This window comes from Polistes fuscatus, unplaced genomic scaffold (genome assembly GCF_010416935.1).
Source record: "Polistes fuscatus isolate 324 unplaced genomic scaffold, CU_Pfus_HIC Scaffold7, whole genome shotgun sequence".
Classification (NCBI taxonomy): Eukaryota; Metazoa; Arthropoda; class Insecta; order Hymenoptera; family Vespidae; genus Polistes; species Polistes fuscatus.
The window spans coordinates 7,040,775-7,058,817 of record NW_025113151.1 but is presented as its reverse complement, the minus strand read 5'-3'; the positions used below and the strand labels follow the sequence as shown (position 1 = coordinate 7,058,817).

Below are 18,043 nucleotides of genomic sequence, written 5' to 3'. Positions count from 1 at the left end.
TTCAGCCGCTTGCCCGAGGTCGCTGATTGTCATTTGCCTTCGCGTACATAGAGGCAGCAGCTTTGTTTACCAGACAATAGACAATCTACGAAGCGAGCGAGAGAAATGAAGAACGAGAGACGAAGGTAGGGAGAGAGAGAGAGAGGAGAGAAAAAGCTGGATGGCGTTATGCGAGGAACAAGGTAAAAAATGACAAGGCAACGTCTCCTAGCGGCGTTTTCAACGTTGCCCAAAGTACGCGTAGCCGATGCTATACACCGTGCTACTCTTTCCTAATCCGTCGATATACGTGGAATATCTCTCATTTAAACAACGAAATGGATAATATTAGATATTTTACAAATTCTTAACGACTAGAGATCGAGAAGGGTCCTTCTCTCCTTTTTGTTTCCTCTTTCTTTCGGCTCGAATGCGTGCACGCGCGCAAAATCTCCCCTTCGTGCATTGGAAATTAGAACACCGTGTTGGTTGGCGTTGCCGCTACAAGCCGCACCGTGCTACAATTTCCCAAAGGTACGCACTCCGTTATTAATTGCAGGCTATATTAATATAAGGGGACGGAAGAATGTAGTTCAAGAGAGAGAGATAGCATTTTCTTCCGCAAAAGACTCGCGTTTAAATAACAAATAGACTTTACAGAGTGGAAAGAAATGAATAAATGGATAGATCCAATTGGTAGAGTCAAGATTGCATCGAAAACATTAGCATAGATGAAAAGGCAATTAATCCATCGAACTTGACGTCGTTAATCCTCGGGATAAAAAAATAAGAAAAAAACACGAAGAAGACGAGGATCAATTAAGTTAACAGGAGGCAATCTCGGTCGTACGCTTCATTACATCTTTGAGGATATAAGAGGCAAGTTAACGGGGTGGGTACGTAGCAGGTACCGAGCAGGTATGTCGTAGGTGGTACTCGGCCAAGCGCGGCCGAGTTTTATCTAACTTTTTCTCGGTGATAAATCGTCGATATAAATGTCGTCTGGACTGGTAACCCGTTATACCGCCCTTCCCACTTTCCTACCACTTCTTCTCTTTTCTCCCTTTCCTCCATCAAACTCGGACGACGTACAATTCTTTTCCTTTTGCCGAGTTTTTCGTGCGACAGAAACGACGCAACCGTAAAAATAATATTTCCTATGATTCTAAGATATTTATATCGAGTGCGAGTCGAAGACAACGGCTAAGGATCGATGCGAAATGTCGCGACACGTTTTTGCCTCGCGGAATTACGCGCTCCTGGCTACGGCAGCGAAAGCGAATACAAAGAAAGATTCCTGGTCATGGGTCCATTCGCGATGAATCCAGTTATTCCAAGAATACAAGATGCGACTCGTAACGATGATTAATCGTCGAGAAGCGTGACAAGCTTCGAAATGAATACAAAATTCATTGCGTTTACCATTGCACTTAATGATAAATATTTTTTCAATATCCTCGCAAACCAATCTAATATCTACGCGTTTCAGTATCTCTCTTATTTTTTTATTTTCAATTGGAATCAGAATAGTCTATCTTACTTTTCGCAAAACTCTCTTTCTCTTTGTCTCATTGTCTTTTTCTCCCGATTCTCTCTCTCTCTCTCCCCCTCGAATTCATCCGGGAACAAAAAGGAAGTAATAAATCCGCTTGAAAGTTCCTTCTATGATTCGCTGTGCGAGTCGTCTTGGCTCTGTAGACGTGACGCACCTTCGACTGTTTGCTTTCCGTCAGTCGAAGTAGCATCTAATGTTCCTGTCCGTGACACCTAGTCTGCGAGACCTACTTTACTTCCCTCTCGCCATCTCTTTCAGTCTCACGAAAGGTTCCGGCCCGATTCTTCGCATACATCTTCATTCCGCGAAATGGCGGAGCTCTTTCTCTATCTCCATCTTCCATTCGTCTTTTCTCGAGAGACGCGTTCTCCTTAGGTCTTCCCGGAGTTTTACCGCTTCCTTCTCTCTCTCTTTCTTATAGGAAATATCTACGGAAGACATAAATTCGACTTAAAATCCTACGGGAGTCGTGTGATTTAGGCGAACTCGATGAAAGATAAACGTACGGAATGCCCTCGCAAAAGTGCCGTCGTCCTATCATAAGGAACGCGAAAGGTCTACCGTCTCTCGAAAAATACAAGATGTATCTAGTCAATTGGAGGAGTGCACGAGTAAAACCGAATCTGCCAAAAAAGCTTGTTTCTTTTGGAAAAATTGTCTTATTCCCATCGTCATAGTTGACAGCTCGAAATACGAAAAAGCGGAGATGGGAAGAATTTTAGAAAAGAAAAATAAATGTAAAATGTGGCCTCTTTCGTTCCCTTGTTTTCTTCGGGTCGCGGCGGTAGAGGTCGCATGTGGCAGCAGTCGGCTCGTTCTCCCTAATCCAAGGTGGCTCTCAATTTAGCTTCCTCAATTTCGAGCCATCTTTTCCGCTGATGCCTCGGGCTCTCTTCAATTATTACAACCGCCGAGGTAGGAGGTATTTTCAGGGTGTTTTGACGATAACTGATGGGACAGCAGCGTCTCGTGCACGGGAACGGTCGTCTTTTGCCATCCTCTCGCTTTGCCCTTTTTCTCCTGCCCCCTCTGCCCCTCCGTCATTTCTTCTCGCGCTTCGTGCATTCTCGTAGTCGTTGCCGTCGCGTCTGCTCTGGAAACTGCGCGTTGGCCTTCTCGTGAAATTTCATTCCAAGACCCATCCCGTCTCGACGTTCTTCCACCTACGCCATTTATGCACCTTCACGATTTATAACGTGTATGCGTGTCGAGAGGAGGAAGGCAAAAGAATTGACTAGAGCATACAGCGTACGTACGATCTGGCAAGACCTGGTATACCATTTTTATTAGCGCGCAAAGTACATATTTCTGGAAGAGCGAATATTTTCATAAGAAATAAATTACGTTTGCGTCGATATCGCCGCGATTCCAAGGAGGAATAAAATAAAGCAAGAAAAAGGGAGTAACGCGATCGGATTACCCGGAATGTTTATTACGCTAGGAACAACTCAAAGAAACGAAGGTTCGCCCGTCGCGTGGTTCAGGTGCTATCGCGTTTCTTCGTCGTTGACGAATACGAGAATGAATACGAGATTTGTCCGCATCCAGCATTCTCGTAAGAAAATGAAAATTTACATTACGCGTGGCCACCTGGAGAGCGAGTCAGCCGTACGAACGCCGCCAAGCTGATCCAACCAAGTAGAATCGTACTCCGTCGGGTCGGATGGTAGAAAAGTAGATAGACGAAGGGATCCCTGTCTTCTTGCTTTTCAAGACAGTAACGTGTAGAGACTACAGGACTATAGCAGTCCGCCAGGGTAGTAGCCAGACCCCAAGTATGAATGTCACGTGGCGGAAACACGACAAGCATTTCGTTCACTCGACGGCGTCACGCAATTTCATATCCGCTCCACAAATGCACTCTTTTTTCCTTTATTTCTCTCTAACCCTCCCAGCCTCCCCGTTACTCTCTTCCTCTTTCTACTTTTTTTTTCTTCTCCCCCCATTTCCGTGCCGCTTTTCTTTCTCCTTCCGTTGTATATATCTGCATTTGTAGATCCACGAATAATAGGTGGTAAAGGAGTATAAAGAAACAGTAATGTAACGAATAAAGAAGGAGTCGCTTAAATCAACGACTCGTATTTTACGTGCTTTAGCCAAGATTCCAAATATCAAAGATACCGCGTAAGAAGATGCATCAAATGTCGTTGTTCAACAACACTCGAGGAAACATGGGCGAAAATTGTACGCGAGCATAATCCGTACATCGTATTAAACTGTAATCACGGAAAATTTGCATTCGAATTAGCGAATATTTAAGAGACACGCCCAAAGACAATATAACGGTATAGCCGTAATTAGCACGAACCGCGCGCGCGCGTCCTCTTTTTGCTTTGGCTTCCTTTAAGAAGAAACTTTGCGTCGAGGATACGCGTTGGGATAAATCCTTGCGCATCGAAACAGATCTTACCTTTTCTCTCGAAAGATCGCACAAGCGCAGCAAAATGGTGGACTAGCGAGTAATGCCATACTAACGAATACATAAATTACGCGCTCTGGAAATTTCAACGAGTTCCGTTGAAACCGTCTTAATCCATTCACCAGAAGGAAGTTTCAATAAGAAGGCATGAGTTATGAGTTGCCATAAAGACTTCTCTATTTTCCCTTTTCCTACGTTTCGCTTCCAACCTTTCTCAGTTTTCGCCTCTTCTTCTTTCGCTCTCGCACACGCATCGTACTTCTTCGCAAACCTTTCGTCTCCCTCTTTCTTTTTTTCCTTCTTCTTTCGAAGACGTTAATCTTGAAGAATAGCGCGGAAACCTTTTTTTTTTTTTAGGATTCTACGATCGCAAAAATTGTTTGATCTCCTTTTCTTTCGCTACGCTCGCTCAATACCATAAGAAATAACTAGAATAATATTTGATCGAAAACGTATTGCGAAAGATTTTAAAGCGCGTGTATTCAATCAAAGGCGTTCCGCATTTCTACGAACATTAATAAAATATACATATAACCCGAGACGGAGGATAAAAATATTGACTCGGTGAAAATGACAGAAAATAAAATATATTTAGCCTGAGAAGGGATAACGGCCTACCCGAAAACGCATTAAAACTACTAAAAACGGATTTATGTACTCTGATCCTTTGCAAATTCCTCGTATGCGTGTTGTACATAGAATTGGTTCTGTTCAAATACATACGCGTGAAATATATCGAAATATATCGAATTCGATTGTAGGCAACTCTTGCTCGAAGACAATAACGACGTTCGAAAGTTGAGTTCGGGAAGGGTACGAGAACGACGATGCGTGTTTTCGTTACGCCCGTATCCAACCCCTAGAACCGTGATTCGACCTTAATGGATTTTTTGCTCGTCGCCGGCGGCGGAGTCATTAATCGTCGGCGTATGACTTTAAGGCGAGCGAAAGGTAAGAAAAAGCCCTTTGATTCGGGCCGCTCGGTCGTGCGATAACGCTGTCACTTAACTTGACCCTTCGATCTTTTAACTCTCTGCACTTGTGACGAGTGATTAATCGAGCGCGATGGAAACTCTTCTCTTCGATTATTTTTATCTTAACAAACATTCGTGAACGTCTAGGAGAACGGGTAAAAGTAAATACCTACCTATCGAGAAAATCGAAAGGAAAGAACAAAAATGTTCGTCGGCGTAAGGAGTATCGAGAATGACAGGTATTAGAGCATTTATCATTGGCTGGAACATTAGGATAGAGGAGAGTGGTACACTTATTAGCGTGCACCTCTATGCATGGCCTCATGCCAACTAGTTACCGAACCGAGCCGAAGTCCAGACGCGTACTCGAAGCCGGAACCCGGCTATGCATACTTAGTGCCTCGCTTCTGTCCCTCGCTTCTGTCCCACCAACTCGATTCTATCCGAAAGAAAGATGCCCGAGTAGAAAGGAGAGTAATAGTACAGACGCGAGATCGAGCCAAAGAGTCAATGGCCCGACGAGGAGAAACAATGACTAACTTATTTCGCGGAAAGCGTGTCTTATATTATTATTATTATTATTGTAATTATAGTATTCCTATAGAGATGTGAACGATCCCGCCGCAATTTCCGGTATGAGCGATTTTCATACCAATGCGTATTCCCAAGTACCCAGGTAGTATATTTTTGCAACATATCTTTACAAACTCATCGTTGAAATCGTAAATAGTATTTTGGAGACAAGTTAAAGAAATTTGAAACAGGCAATAAGGACGAATTCAAACGAATCCGTCAAACTTCTGTGCTCGAGAAAATCGAATCGTGATCGTAATGCTAACGCAGAGATTTCATTTTTTCCTCGATAATCTCCCGCTGGTACTATCCATATTTTCTTTGTTTTTTTCAATTTTCGGGATATGTATATTCACACAGAGATGTTTGCACGCTAGTTTTACGCGAATCAATCAGTTCACCTGTTAAAGCACACAAACGGATATATATTTATAAAGAGAGAGAGAGAGAGAGAGATGAAGAGGAAAGAGAGATCGAAGAGCACGCAGACCTAGCATAGCAAGCAATCTTTCCGCAGTGGAACGTGACCCGAATCAAAGCGAAAACATAATCTTTCTTTTGATACCTACATCGTTACGTTCCACCTACGTTCATTTGTTAAATTTAGAGGATAGATATACTTTTCTCGTTGAAATTTGAAAACGCATTAAACATAAGGCTACTCTTTTAGTCTTATAACTATTCTTTTATACTCAGCTTTCTTTTTTTCCAATTTTCCATTCATTTTTGAATCTGACACGTATACAATACATTTTCACAGCCTAGAAATTCCTCGTATTCGGAGTAATTGACTTTAATTATGCCGAAAACAGGATGACACCGCATTGTCTCATTGAGATAGTTGGAGATAAAGTGAAGAAGAACGAACAAAAAGAGATACTTGGGGGAAAAAAATGTTGATCCTCTTGGCCAGCTTGATCCTCGCTCTATTTTCATCCGTTTCTCCCTTCCTTTGGTCCTTTTTTTCCCTTCCAGGCTGTTCTTGCATCCCAAGCTCTCTCGCGAAACTTTCGACACGACCGCCAAAGAGAAAGTCGACGAGAGACTCGGTAAAATGCCGCCTCTGCCGCAGCCGCCGGGATCCTTTTGCGAAAAACTTTGACCGAGCATAAAATAACGCTTGTGCAAAGGAGAGAGAAAAGAGACTCGACGGGAGGCGCCTTATCTCTCTTGCGACCTGGATACTTGCTTCATTTTTTTCTCCTTCGTTCGATCCCTCTCTAGCTATCCACTCTGTCACGCTAACGCACCATTTTAACTCCGCCGGGAACTAATTACAAGAGAGAAAGTTTTCCCAACTTTTACCGAAAGGGGATGATATTCGACGAAAGCTTTCGATATTTTGTCGACTTCCCTGCTTCCTCGTCGTCTCTTGCTCGTTATTTCTTGTTTTATTCGACAATAAAAAATAACAATATCTTTCCATTTGATAGTAAAAACATCGAGCGACAGTCGTTTGCTCTAAAAAGAAATAGGATGAGAGGGATTTTCATAAAGAGGAAGAAACGACTTCTGTGGGAAGAAAAAAGCGAGATTCTCGTATCCAGAGGAAAGCCCGTCTCATCTGGCATTCATTTATTTGCCGACTAACTGGCCGGCCTCCGTAACCCGAGGGCAGCCGTGCTGGAGAGAGAGAGAGAGAGAGAGAGAGAGAGAGAGCAGATGAGCGCAACCTAGCAGTAGACCTAAAATTAGAACGGTGAAGAAATCGACGCACGTTTTTGGAACGAGCTGGCAAGTAGTAGTGGGCTTTCTGCAGTCAGACGTGCCGTCGTATAAGTGGCTCTGCAGTGCCGGAAGCTGGGTCAAGTCACGCGGAGGGTTGCCGTCGACGACCCCGACGAAAGTCGACTTTTTTCTTAAATTGTTTCTTGATGTTTAGATAGATACCACCGCCGCACCGATTTTTTACGGACGGATCGATAACATCGGCTGCGTTGTCGGCAGCTGTCGCGCCACGCTGCTACCACCACGCTCTACTCCCTGTTGGCACCTCGTGTTTTTGACGCGGCCGCGGCGGCTATTTGACCGATACGCCAATATGATAATACTCGCTCGCGATCCACGTACCGTAGAGATATTCGTTTCGTGCTTCCTTCCCTGGAAATTAGTTGCGTCGTTATTGATGATGGTATACTCGCGTTTCGAAAGATCTACACCTGTTGCTCGTTATTCACCGATTACGAATACCTAAATGAATCGGTTAGATTGCCTACGAAGAAACAACGAACAATAACTTCAATAATATTACACGTTATAATATACACGATATTATCTACCCTTTCATTTGGAATATTTTCTCTTAAGCAAAGATTTTCCGCTTGGTCGTTAAAAAAGCTTAGGTATACTAGGACTACGAGGAGGATCTAATGAGCTCTAAAGTTGGTAAAGCAAAGGAAACTTTTCAAGTCCCTAATACGTTTTACATTTCAAACCATAAAACTCGTTCTTCGTTTTGGAACTTTGGAACTCATCGAAATTCATGAATAGCATATAATACGCGCGATTAGAGTTTTTCGTGTCGTGTACAAAAATACTCAAAGTTTTCCAACTTGGCAAATTTAAAAAGGAAAAAAGGGGCTTTTGATAAAAACGAGGCTTTTTGGCGAACTGACGTAATAACAGTATCCGAATAAATGTTCGACGCGCTACAACCTTTCCTTGCGAATTTGGATAATAATTTTCTACCGATATCCACCACGAGGAAATCCGAAAGTAATTCCGCTCCGTTCGCAGTCGTAAATCGCGTAACTTTTTGCTTCTCAAACGATACCGGATAATAGATACAAAAGCGAGTTCTCCTTTTTACGATGCTTGAAAAGAAAATAAAGGGAGGAATTGAACCAATCCTCGATTTGACCATATTTACAAATCTTTTTAACGGAATGTAGAACGTAACAATGTGCTCGTTGGCAGCTCGAAAAGAGACAAAATCTCTCCGTGAACACGCCTTGGCGTATTTCAAGGCGACTATCAGGTATATATATATATATGTATGTATAGCAGTAACCTGGCGATGCTCCGACTCTTTCCTCTCGCGATTTTTCCTCGCTTGCTTTTCATATCTCCCAACTTCATCTTATTATACGAACGTGCGTATTCGTAGCGCGATGCATATTACCGACGTGCCATATTCTCTACCAGCGTTTTTACCTTTCCTACCAAAAGCGTGAAATAAGACACGGTTTGCAAAACTCCTAAACGGGATTACGAAAGAAAGGTAAAGTCTTTTTTTCCGCTTGGATTTCCTCCCTACGAATTTCTTCGTCGAAGGAAACAAGAAAAAAAGGGAAAAATGAGGAGTTAGACGGTAGCTTCCTCTTCGCGCCGGGTCAGTAATTTAAGGGCGTACTTTGTAATTTGCTTAATGCCCGAGACGCTCGAATAAATCGATGTTTTCGCTTTGGTTGAAGCACGCGTCTACCCACGCACGCACGCACGCACGCACATAGGAACGACAATTTCGTAGCGACGAATCGCAGTTGAACATGCCAATTCGAAATCCACGTTCTTGGAAAATCGGATCCGCGCGGAAGACTAAGAGGGTGGGGGGCCCTTTGAAAAGAGGATTCTCCGCTTTTGCGAACGATTCGAGAATATCTCGTGGAAAGTGTCGTTCTTCCTTTTCGTGGACACGCTTCGTCGTAGCTGACCGTATTGAAGGAAGGAAGGAAGGAAGGAAGGCTGATCACGTAGACCGGATTCTGCAACGCCCCGAATCGAACTGAATTAAACCAATCTCGGAGGGATTTAAATAATTGAAATAAACTTGGAGTCCGCCGAGTCGGCACATCGGCTACGACTCTCCTTCCTACCCCCTAAATAGCATCCCACTTTGAACGATTACTCCTAACCGTTCCCCGTCTTTTCCAACCCCGCGATTCGACTCCCTACGTCCAATAAAATTCTTCGCTATTCGAAGAAGCTAAAACCCTCCCGCCGACCTTCCTCCGCAAGACTCTCCCAACTTTGTATTCGATTTGAAATTCGGATCGAAGGCTAACTCGGAAGAGAAGAACCTTACGCGGAACGAGAGTCATTGTCGTTTAGACGCTTTTACGTGCCTTTATATTAATCGTGACTCGCACGCGATAATGTACTTTTAAAAGCCATCCCTCCGATCCATTATTCATGTATTTTACATCTCATTTAGAAATTTTTCTAAGAGTCAGCAGGATGCGCATGCTTTTTCTCTCCTCCTCCTCTCTCATTGTCGAGGAAAAATATCTCGGTAACTCTCCTAAAAACTAATTTCGCATCGACGAAACTTTAGAGAAAAGTGAAACTTCAAATATATTGTCATAATTCGTATCGACTCCGAATTCTTTGGGATTGAAAAAAAAACTCCAATGATCGCTCGATTTTCTTCGAATAATTTCATCTCTATATTCGCATATGCGCGACTCTAACATACAATACGGCTTTATTTTTCGATCGGCCCTTTTTCTTCCTTCCATTTCTCATATTTTTTCGTTCGAGAGATATTTCCCGTACGATCATTACGCTATCGGACTTATGACCCGTTTACTCTCCATAAAGGTGAAAAGGAAAATGGCGTGTCTACGAGACCGAGAGAAAAAGAAATTTGTCCGTTTTTCCTCTCATCGGTTCTTCCTTCTCTCATGAATCTCGGAAGGATAAGCGCGAGAAAAGATACAAGATCGTTGGAAAAAGAATATTAGCTCGGAACTAGCGCGTTCGTCGTTTGATCTAAGGAGGATGATTGGCATCGAGAGTGGACACGAGCGAGCTTTACGCTTAAATCACAGGCGTGGATTAGAGCTGGAAGAAAGAGGCTGAATTTTTCACGAGTTTTCAAGAGTAATCCTCGAGCGTCGTCGCATCAGGACACGAGAAGGCGCTTTGCTTTTTACTCGGACGCCGACTTTCTTCCTTCTCTCTATCTTTGTTCCTCCTATCTGATTGCGAGCTGGAAAAAGAAAGAAAGCTTCTTCGTCACTCGGCGTTATCGCGAACTCGTTAAAATCCCTCGGAGAACGGTAAGGATTTCCACCTTGCATTCGTCCAAAGATTCATTTCTCACTTTTCAAGTAGGTACGCGGTGGGGGGGGGCAGGGAGTTGGGGGGGGGCAGCGTCTAGAAAGCTCTCTTTCTCTCTTACCTCGCGCTATCCGCTACGTTCCCTCGGGGCAAAGTTATAAGCCACGGGATTATAATGACGAGTCGATAAGGGAAGACAGGAGAAAAAGGGAGCTCCCAAGAAATCGCTATTAACTCGGAAGCTTCCTGCTCTACCGTAAACCCTCCTCCCCATCGTCCCTTGGACTGCGAGTAGGATTGGCATCGATCGTCATCGAGAAAAGTAACGAGAGCAACCTATATCTACCTCTTTCTTCCTCATTTTTTTCCGTCTAGCTTGCTTCTATTATAATATCTACGTAGGTATGCGATCTTTTTCTCCGACCAAATGGGCACAAATTCCCGTTGTTTATCCATGAAAAAAGCCAAGGAAATAAATAAGATGACGATGGCGATAAAACAATGGAAAGAATTCGAGCAGCAGAGAGGAGTGGTATCGGCAAAGTTTATCGGTTCGATTCGCGCGTTCTAACTCCCTACCGCATTCGCAAATCATTCGGCAAAATATTGCCGAGCTTCCTGCACGTTCGCTAGACTGTTACGCGATACATTCTCCGCGAACGATTTGTTATCCGCTTAATTAATAATCTACCTTCTCGCGTTGGTATAAATTATATGACTATGATGCTCAAATGGCGCAATAAATATCAGAGAAAATTAATCTGCGACCGTCGGATTCGTCGGGTCGATGAAATTTTGCGATTACGAGACGCGTTGGTTTGACCAGCGCGTCGAAATATGATGCCTACAGGCTGCACCGTCGCGTTCCCTTCATTTTCCCAACTTGGGAGATCAAACGAAATTTGACGTGGGCTCGCGTTAAAAAGTATTATCGAACGAAACGGGTGCATTTCGTAAAAGAAATCGATGCGCATTACACAGGTATAGTAAAATAGGTGTGTAGAGAGCTTTCTCGATGTTATCTCTCGAGAGAGTCATTTTAGCAAGTATTACGACGGCGAATATCGACGAACGAATTCGAGCTTTATCGGGGATATCGTCTGGGGCCTCTATCCTACAAATCCAAGTGGAACTTTTCGAACGTTCAAACGCTCGTCCAACGAAAACTTTCAACTCGGAGCATCGAACTCGATTATTACTTCGGCAAAGTCGCTCGCGACCGAACGAGCTTAGAAGCAACCGAGCACAGGCTGCTCTTAGGATTAACAAGAACATGCTCGCTTATGGAAAATCGCTGTCGCCTTTTCGTATTTTCCTTCCTCTTCCTTCCTTCCTTCCTTCCTTTTGTTGGCTCTATTTCGTCGTGTTCGCCGTGGCCTCCTCGGTCTTGTCGCGGAACACGAAGCTGCGCCATGTGCAAGTGCTTTACTCAGCTCGCTCGTCCTTTCGAAACTAAACTTTCTTGTGGAAAACAAGAAAATTGTAAGAAGCTACTCGGTTTTCTTTTCCTTCCTCCTCCCATCCTATTTCCTTCTCCTTCTCTTTTCCCTCCTAAATCTAATCTCGGATACACTCTCCAGCTATAGAGAAGGTTCTTAGGATTCTGCGAGTCGATACCAAATGATTATTTTATGAGAGTCGAAAGGATGAAGAATCACGGCTCGAGGAAAAAAACGAATCGATCTCCTGGACAACGCATTTTTATCTTTGAATTTTACATCTCTCTCGCGCGGAAATGTATAAGACGAAAGAGGAATAATGATGGAAGCGAGAATACTAAATCACTGAGGAATCGGTGGAGCACGCGCGCACACGATATTTTTTATCGCGACAACGTTCTGCCCGTTAATCTGCGCGACAGGAATACGAACCTTTTTCTCTCCCTCTCTCCCTTTCCGCGCTATTTATAAACGTTATCCGATCTACTCGCGAATACGAGAAGGGAGGGTATTTTACATGATGTACCTTAACTCAGCGGTAAATCGCGAAACGAGTACTCTCGTAAACTACAAATATATTAAAGCAAAAACTTGGCGATCGCGAGCTCTCTAGCGCCGATTTTCCTCCAGGGACGAGGAGTACCCTAGAGATGGCAAAAAGAGAGGGAAAAGAGAGGGAGAAGAGAGAGGGAAGGGGATGCGCACGATGTACCTGTCGTAAAAGCAAAAATAAAGATCTGCCATCTGAAATGTCATGGGACTCGTTCTTCGTGGATTCCGCCCAATGGTCTACCGCTATTCCTATCAAACCCAAAACCCGACTGACCCGTTTAAACTTTAACATCAACATTTCGAATTAGTCGCTTCTCCGAACGACCAATGCTGTACAGCTCGATTATTCTTCTACCTGAGAAGTTTCTTTCTCTGATTCGATCGGGCGTCACCTCGTCAAAAATAAATAAGTCGTCAATTTATATCGAAGAAAAGCAATTTTTACGAGTACAATGGCCACAAAAGCGTAGATAAGAAAAGAATAGTAATGAATACTTACTCGATCTCGACGCAGCTGCGGATCGGCACCGACTCCAATAAGATAAATACTTAGTAAGTGAACGAGAACCAATTCAAAGGGAGAGCACACTATGAAAGAATAGAAGATAACGAAGAAACACGACAAAAATGAAATCTCGAAAACACGCGTGTCAAATATCGGGAATAGATTGCAATTGAGACTGAAGTTAATCGAGAAGAAGAAGAAGAAGAAGAAGCGATACTCGACTGTTTTCGTAATGAGTTATACCAGTAGATGCTGCCACCTCTCGGTGATCGGCCGCGTTTAAAAGAATCATCAACGGGAGCTTCGATACGCATGTGTGCGCGTGTACGTCATATAAAAAAAAAACATAAATGAAGTAGAAAATGTATAATACCCGATGCAGGAACACGTCTCGTCGGAAACCTAGAAGAATGACGACTGAGAGGAGAAGGGATATGCGCAGATGTTAAGTTCATCGAAAGAACGGTCTCTCGGTCGTTTAATGTTTTCTTTTTAATGTTTTTTCCTTCCTCTTCTCGGTCGGTGTTTATATTCCAACGTTGTGTCGTTTTTATTCCGTTATGATTTACTTTAGTCGACTGCGCGCGCCACGCCGAACAATAGGTCTTCCCACCGCTCGGAAAGAGAGTCGTTGTTGCCGTGTCAAAGTAAGTTTTATTATTATTATCGATTATTATCGATTTGCCTAGAGTTTGACGTACTTGATACGTGCACAGGTATAGGAATGAAAAGGAAGGAAGTTACGCCTGGCGATGTCGGTTTCTTTGGCCACAACGGGATTCCCCCATGAATATGTATGAGAAATACAAACAAGCTCTACGTACAGGTGAGGGTTGAAAGCGGCGGGGAGAAAGAAAGATGGATGGAAATCATAATTATACGGTCGTTTGATCTTTCTAACATGGACGAGTTAAAGGATAAAAATATGAATCGAGAGGTACCGCGTCGACGCGTACGAATAACGATCGATCGAACGGACGAACGAACGAACGAACGAACGAACGAACGAACGAACGAACAAACGAAACTCGAAAAACCTTCGTCGTACACGTTGCCACTCGTCTGCTAACGTCAATGGCAGTTACACGGCAAGCATGAAAATCGTTCGATTCACCACGCGTATATATAGGTATACTCGTATTTTTCCGAACTATGGCACTTATATCGGTGTTTATACGATACAAGTGGGACGACGAGTAGGACCTCTCTATATATAGTCATGTGGATACATTTTTCATTTCTCCTAGTCGTTAAATAAAAATGCTAAATCGTGCCAAAAGTTGGATTATTTCTTGGTATTATTCGACAACGACACGAATATTGGCGGGAATCGATATCATCGAGGGTGCGTTACTATAATATGGGGTTAGAAAGGACGGTTCGCTATTCCTATCGACGCTCTTACACGCTTCTTGATTCCACATCGAGCATTCTTCCAGCGAGCTAAAGTTCGTCTCTGCGGTGTTCCTACCATCCGGTATCGACTTTTCCGCAAATAAATAGTCGAATATTTAATCGAAAAGGTAAGAATAGGGTCCATTTAGAAATGACTTTCGTATCTCTCTTGAAATGTATTTCATTGAAGTTTGAAGAATAAATTTAGATAGCGAATCGGAGGTGGAGACAAGATGGGCTCGGGTAGAACGCATTCTCTCTAATTGAGTTCGGACCTTACACGACGGCATTTAGGGAAGGCCGCAAACAGATACGGGGCGCATATGTCAGGCAAATAGAATTTCGGGCGGGGGTGTTCGGAGGACTCGGCTGCAGGATGTTTAATCGGACAGGACGCGCTCAATGTTCTGAAAGGCTATCTGTCTCGATATAGGTCTCGCTGCGCGACCGCACGCAGCAGGACCGCCGAGTAGTAGGCGCTCGGAATACGTCGTTGCGTAATGCACTGACAATGAGGATCCATATTAAACCGGTAATGGCGCCATTCAGCCACGCGATAACCCTCGCGTCGCCGTTATCTCCTCGTTTCCTTTGGCCGATCGTTTCTCCTGCCAAGCCCTTTTTTTCCAACCGTTCTAACACGTCCTGATTAGATTTTATCCACCCATCTCCGTCTTTTATTATCTCTCGCTTCCTTCGATGCAATAAAGATCGATTCGAGCACGCTGCTAACAAATCTCCTAACCAAAAGTTTCCTCGTTTCGCATTTCCCTTTTGCAATTGTAAAAGAACGCGACTGATTTATTATTTATTTATTTCACAATTAAATATACAAACAATTTTCTTTTTCTATCCCTTCGTGGCAACGGTTTCGCGTCACGATTTTTCCACTCTCCCCGCCTCTTCCTATCCTCTTTTTCTGCCCGTTTCCGTCCTTGCTGAACAAGGTTACGAATAGGATAGCACGAAGCGTTCGTGAAAAAGCGAACGCAGTGTGCCGGATATGCGATCCAGGATGTACTTCCGGTGGCACGGATTCCGCCTCATCCCAAACTCTCGCTCCACTTCTTTACTCTTCGAGGCGCGGAATTCGCGAGCAAATATCTACAAAATCGTGTTTTCAGGCTTGTTCTCTCTTTTCCCAACTCTATGTTTGCTACCGCAGCGTGCCAGCCACCCTATGCATTTATCGTATATCGCGCGCCTAATGGAAGTGGGTGTTTAGCGAGAGGAGAAATTGTCGACTCTACCATCCAAAACAATCCACCCTCGCAATAGCTTGGTCGTGCTCGTGCTCGTGCTCGTGCTCGTATCTTTGTCCGACAGGACCCTATTTACGAGCATTTATCGCCTTCGATCCCGTCTATCCTCCAATCGATCCTAGAAACTATCGCGTCGTGTTCGAATAAATCACGGCCAAGTGTGTAACGCAGGAAATCAGCGTTTCAGACCTTTCCGCAATTTTCTCAATCGGTTCATTTGAATCGAGCCAAGTCTAGGACAAGCTACAATCTAGGTATGTACCCCATACCTATTATTCATATTTCTATATGTAATAGATTGATAAATGAAACGTAGGAAAAAAAAAACAGTGATAAAGTACGAATCAAGGTAAACGTTAATCCATTTGCGATGTCAGTTTTGGTTAACGAAGAAAAATGACGGAGCAATCGGTAGTTCGAAACGATTTCACGAGATTTATATTAACGTCTAACGGACAGCGCGCGGTCGACGATGATATACCATGAAATATTTTGCAAACATCGCACCTATGGATGATCGTTCGCGCTGTCCCATGTAAAACGTATTTTATTGGAAACTTAATTACTTGCAAATAGGAAGCGTATCGCGAACAGAATCTCCTTTCGGTATTTTTAACAAACGACGATGGCCCGAATTTAGAACGCAAATGTCAAGTTTCCTATCGGATGTTATACCTCTCTTAGATTTCTTTTCATGGAGAAAAAGGGAGATGAGGGCTTATGATGAGGGTTTAATCGTTAATGTAAACGTACTGGCGAGTCGGATTAAGAGGTTACGAGATATAAAGAGCGGCAAATGTTGTCGAAAGGTGTCTCGAGATGGTTTAACTAACCGCGGAAATGCCAAAGCATCTCGAAAGACCACTCGTTAGTCCTTCTCACAGGAGACGACGGAATCCTCTCTCTTTCTCTCTCTCTCTCTCTCTCTCTCTCCCGATGCGCTTCTCGATAATCTCATCTAAAACCTAACCCGGAAAGGGCTGGATATCGACGAGCCGATGACATCCGATCCTAAGAGCGGAACGAAATTACGGCAAACTTCGTTACGTTTCGATACTCTTCAATTTAACGACGTTGCATCATCGTCGAGGACTGTATTTTCTTCGAGACGGTTCCGACGATTTCCTTTCCAAGCACGAAACGAACGTCATCTTTTTTCAACGTTGTTTCGCTTGAAAAATGAAACACGTATTAATCCCTGTCACATTTTCTTCCAATACTTTCATCGGTAGATTTTCAAAGTGCAGAGTAAAAAAGAAAAATCCTTCTCATCGAAATTTTCGTAATCCTAACTAGAAAAAGTAAATCCATATCGTAATATGGATCGTAATATGATATTTTACCAAAATTTGCTCGTATAGCATTAGATAATCAGAGCACGCGATAACGTTGCCGGTAATGCATGCGCGAACAACGATTGACCCCAAGCTCTGATTCGGTTAAAGCTGCTGTGGGATTCGCCTATTATGAACGCTTAAGTAGACCTCCAGCACATATTAAGCTATTCAACAGCTAACTGACTTCGCTTCCTCTTCATCGCTATTCCTCTAAATGAGTATTTTTTGGCCGTTTATGAGCGATCTTTATGCAATCGCAGGGAACGTTGATGATCGAGTTTAGGGATAGTGTCGAACGAGGAATAATAGAAGGTGGAAGGAAGGGAAGAAGAACTCGGTGTAAAATTCGGGTCCGAGATTCGTGGGACAGGCCACTAAATTTCCTGTCCAATTTGGGTGTACACGATTGGTACGACTATCTTGTGTCGCTTGGATGTGTACGGGGATGCAGGGATGCGTAGTCCTGACCAGGGACAGCGAACGACCGTGTGCGTATAGTCCAGCCAAAGTACAACGCTTTACACCGTCATGGATCACCCGGTATATTTATGTACATATATACACTCGAGCGCACACGCAAGTCTATTCACGTAGATCGTATATTTAGTAGGCAAACGATCGAAAATTCGCGATGACGTTCTCAACGGAAAGCTGCGCGACTTTAAACCCCGACCGACCGTTTTTTCAAACTGGAAGCATCGTAAACTGCTTTACGTGGATGCATTTAATTCGACGTGTATTATATCTTTTATCTTGGATACCCTACGACTCGGCTATCGTTTAACTGGACCGTCGTCGAATGCTCGCTCCGTTGGTACGAGTTGTTATAAACTGTTAAATGTTCTAAAGACCGTAATCGACGAGTAATCGGTGCGCTTAGACACTTTGGCAAGCCCGCATATCCGTCGAGATCGTGTCGCAGTACAAATACAAGTTGCGATCCGTTCCAACGTATAAAAGTCTCTTGGAACGGAGTCTGCAGGAGTAAGCGGATCATCAAATGGTGTAGCGCAAAATCGATATCGATCTCAGTTAGATCGTAAAAAGTATTC

General features: G+C 43.6%; 1 protein-coding gene across 3 annotated transcripts in view; it reads left to right on the top strand.

The window, feature by feature from the left end:
- Positions 1-18,043, top strand: part of LOC122524356 (agrin-like) — a 155,191-nt gene that overhangs the window by 97,193 nt on the left and 39,955 nt on the right. The window contains exon 1 of one of the 3 annotated variants that reach the window (XM_043646569.1): positions 13,734-13,823. The exons of the other annotated variants lie outside the window; for them this stretch is intronic. Within the exon in view, the coding sequence (XP_043502504.1) occupies positions 13,784-13,823 (40 nt within the window). The 5' untranslated portion in view covers positions 13,734-13,783. Of the gene's footprint in view, positions 1-13,733; positions 13,824-18,043 lie in introns of those variants that run through there. 3 annotated transcript variants of the gene reach the window in all.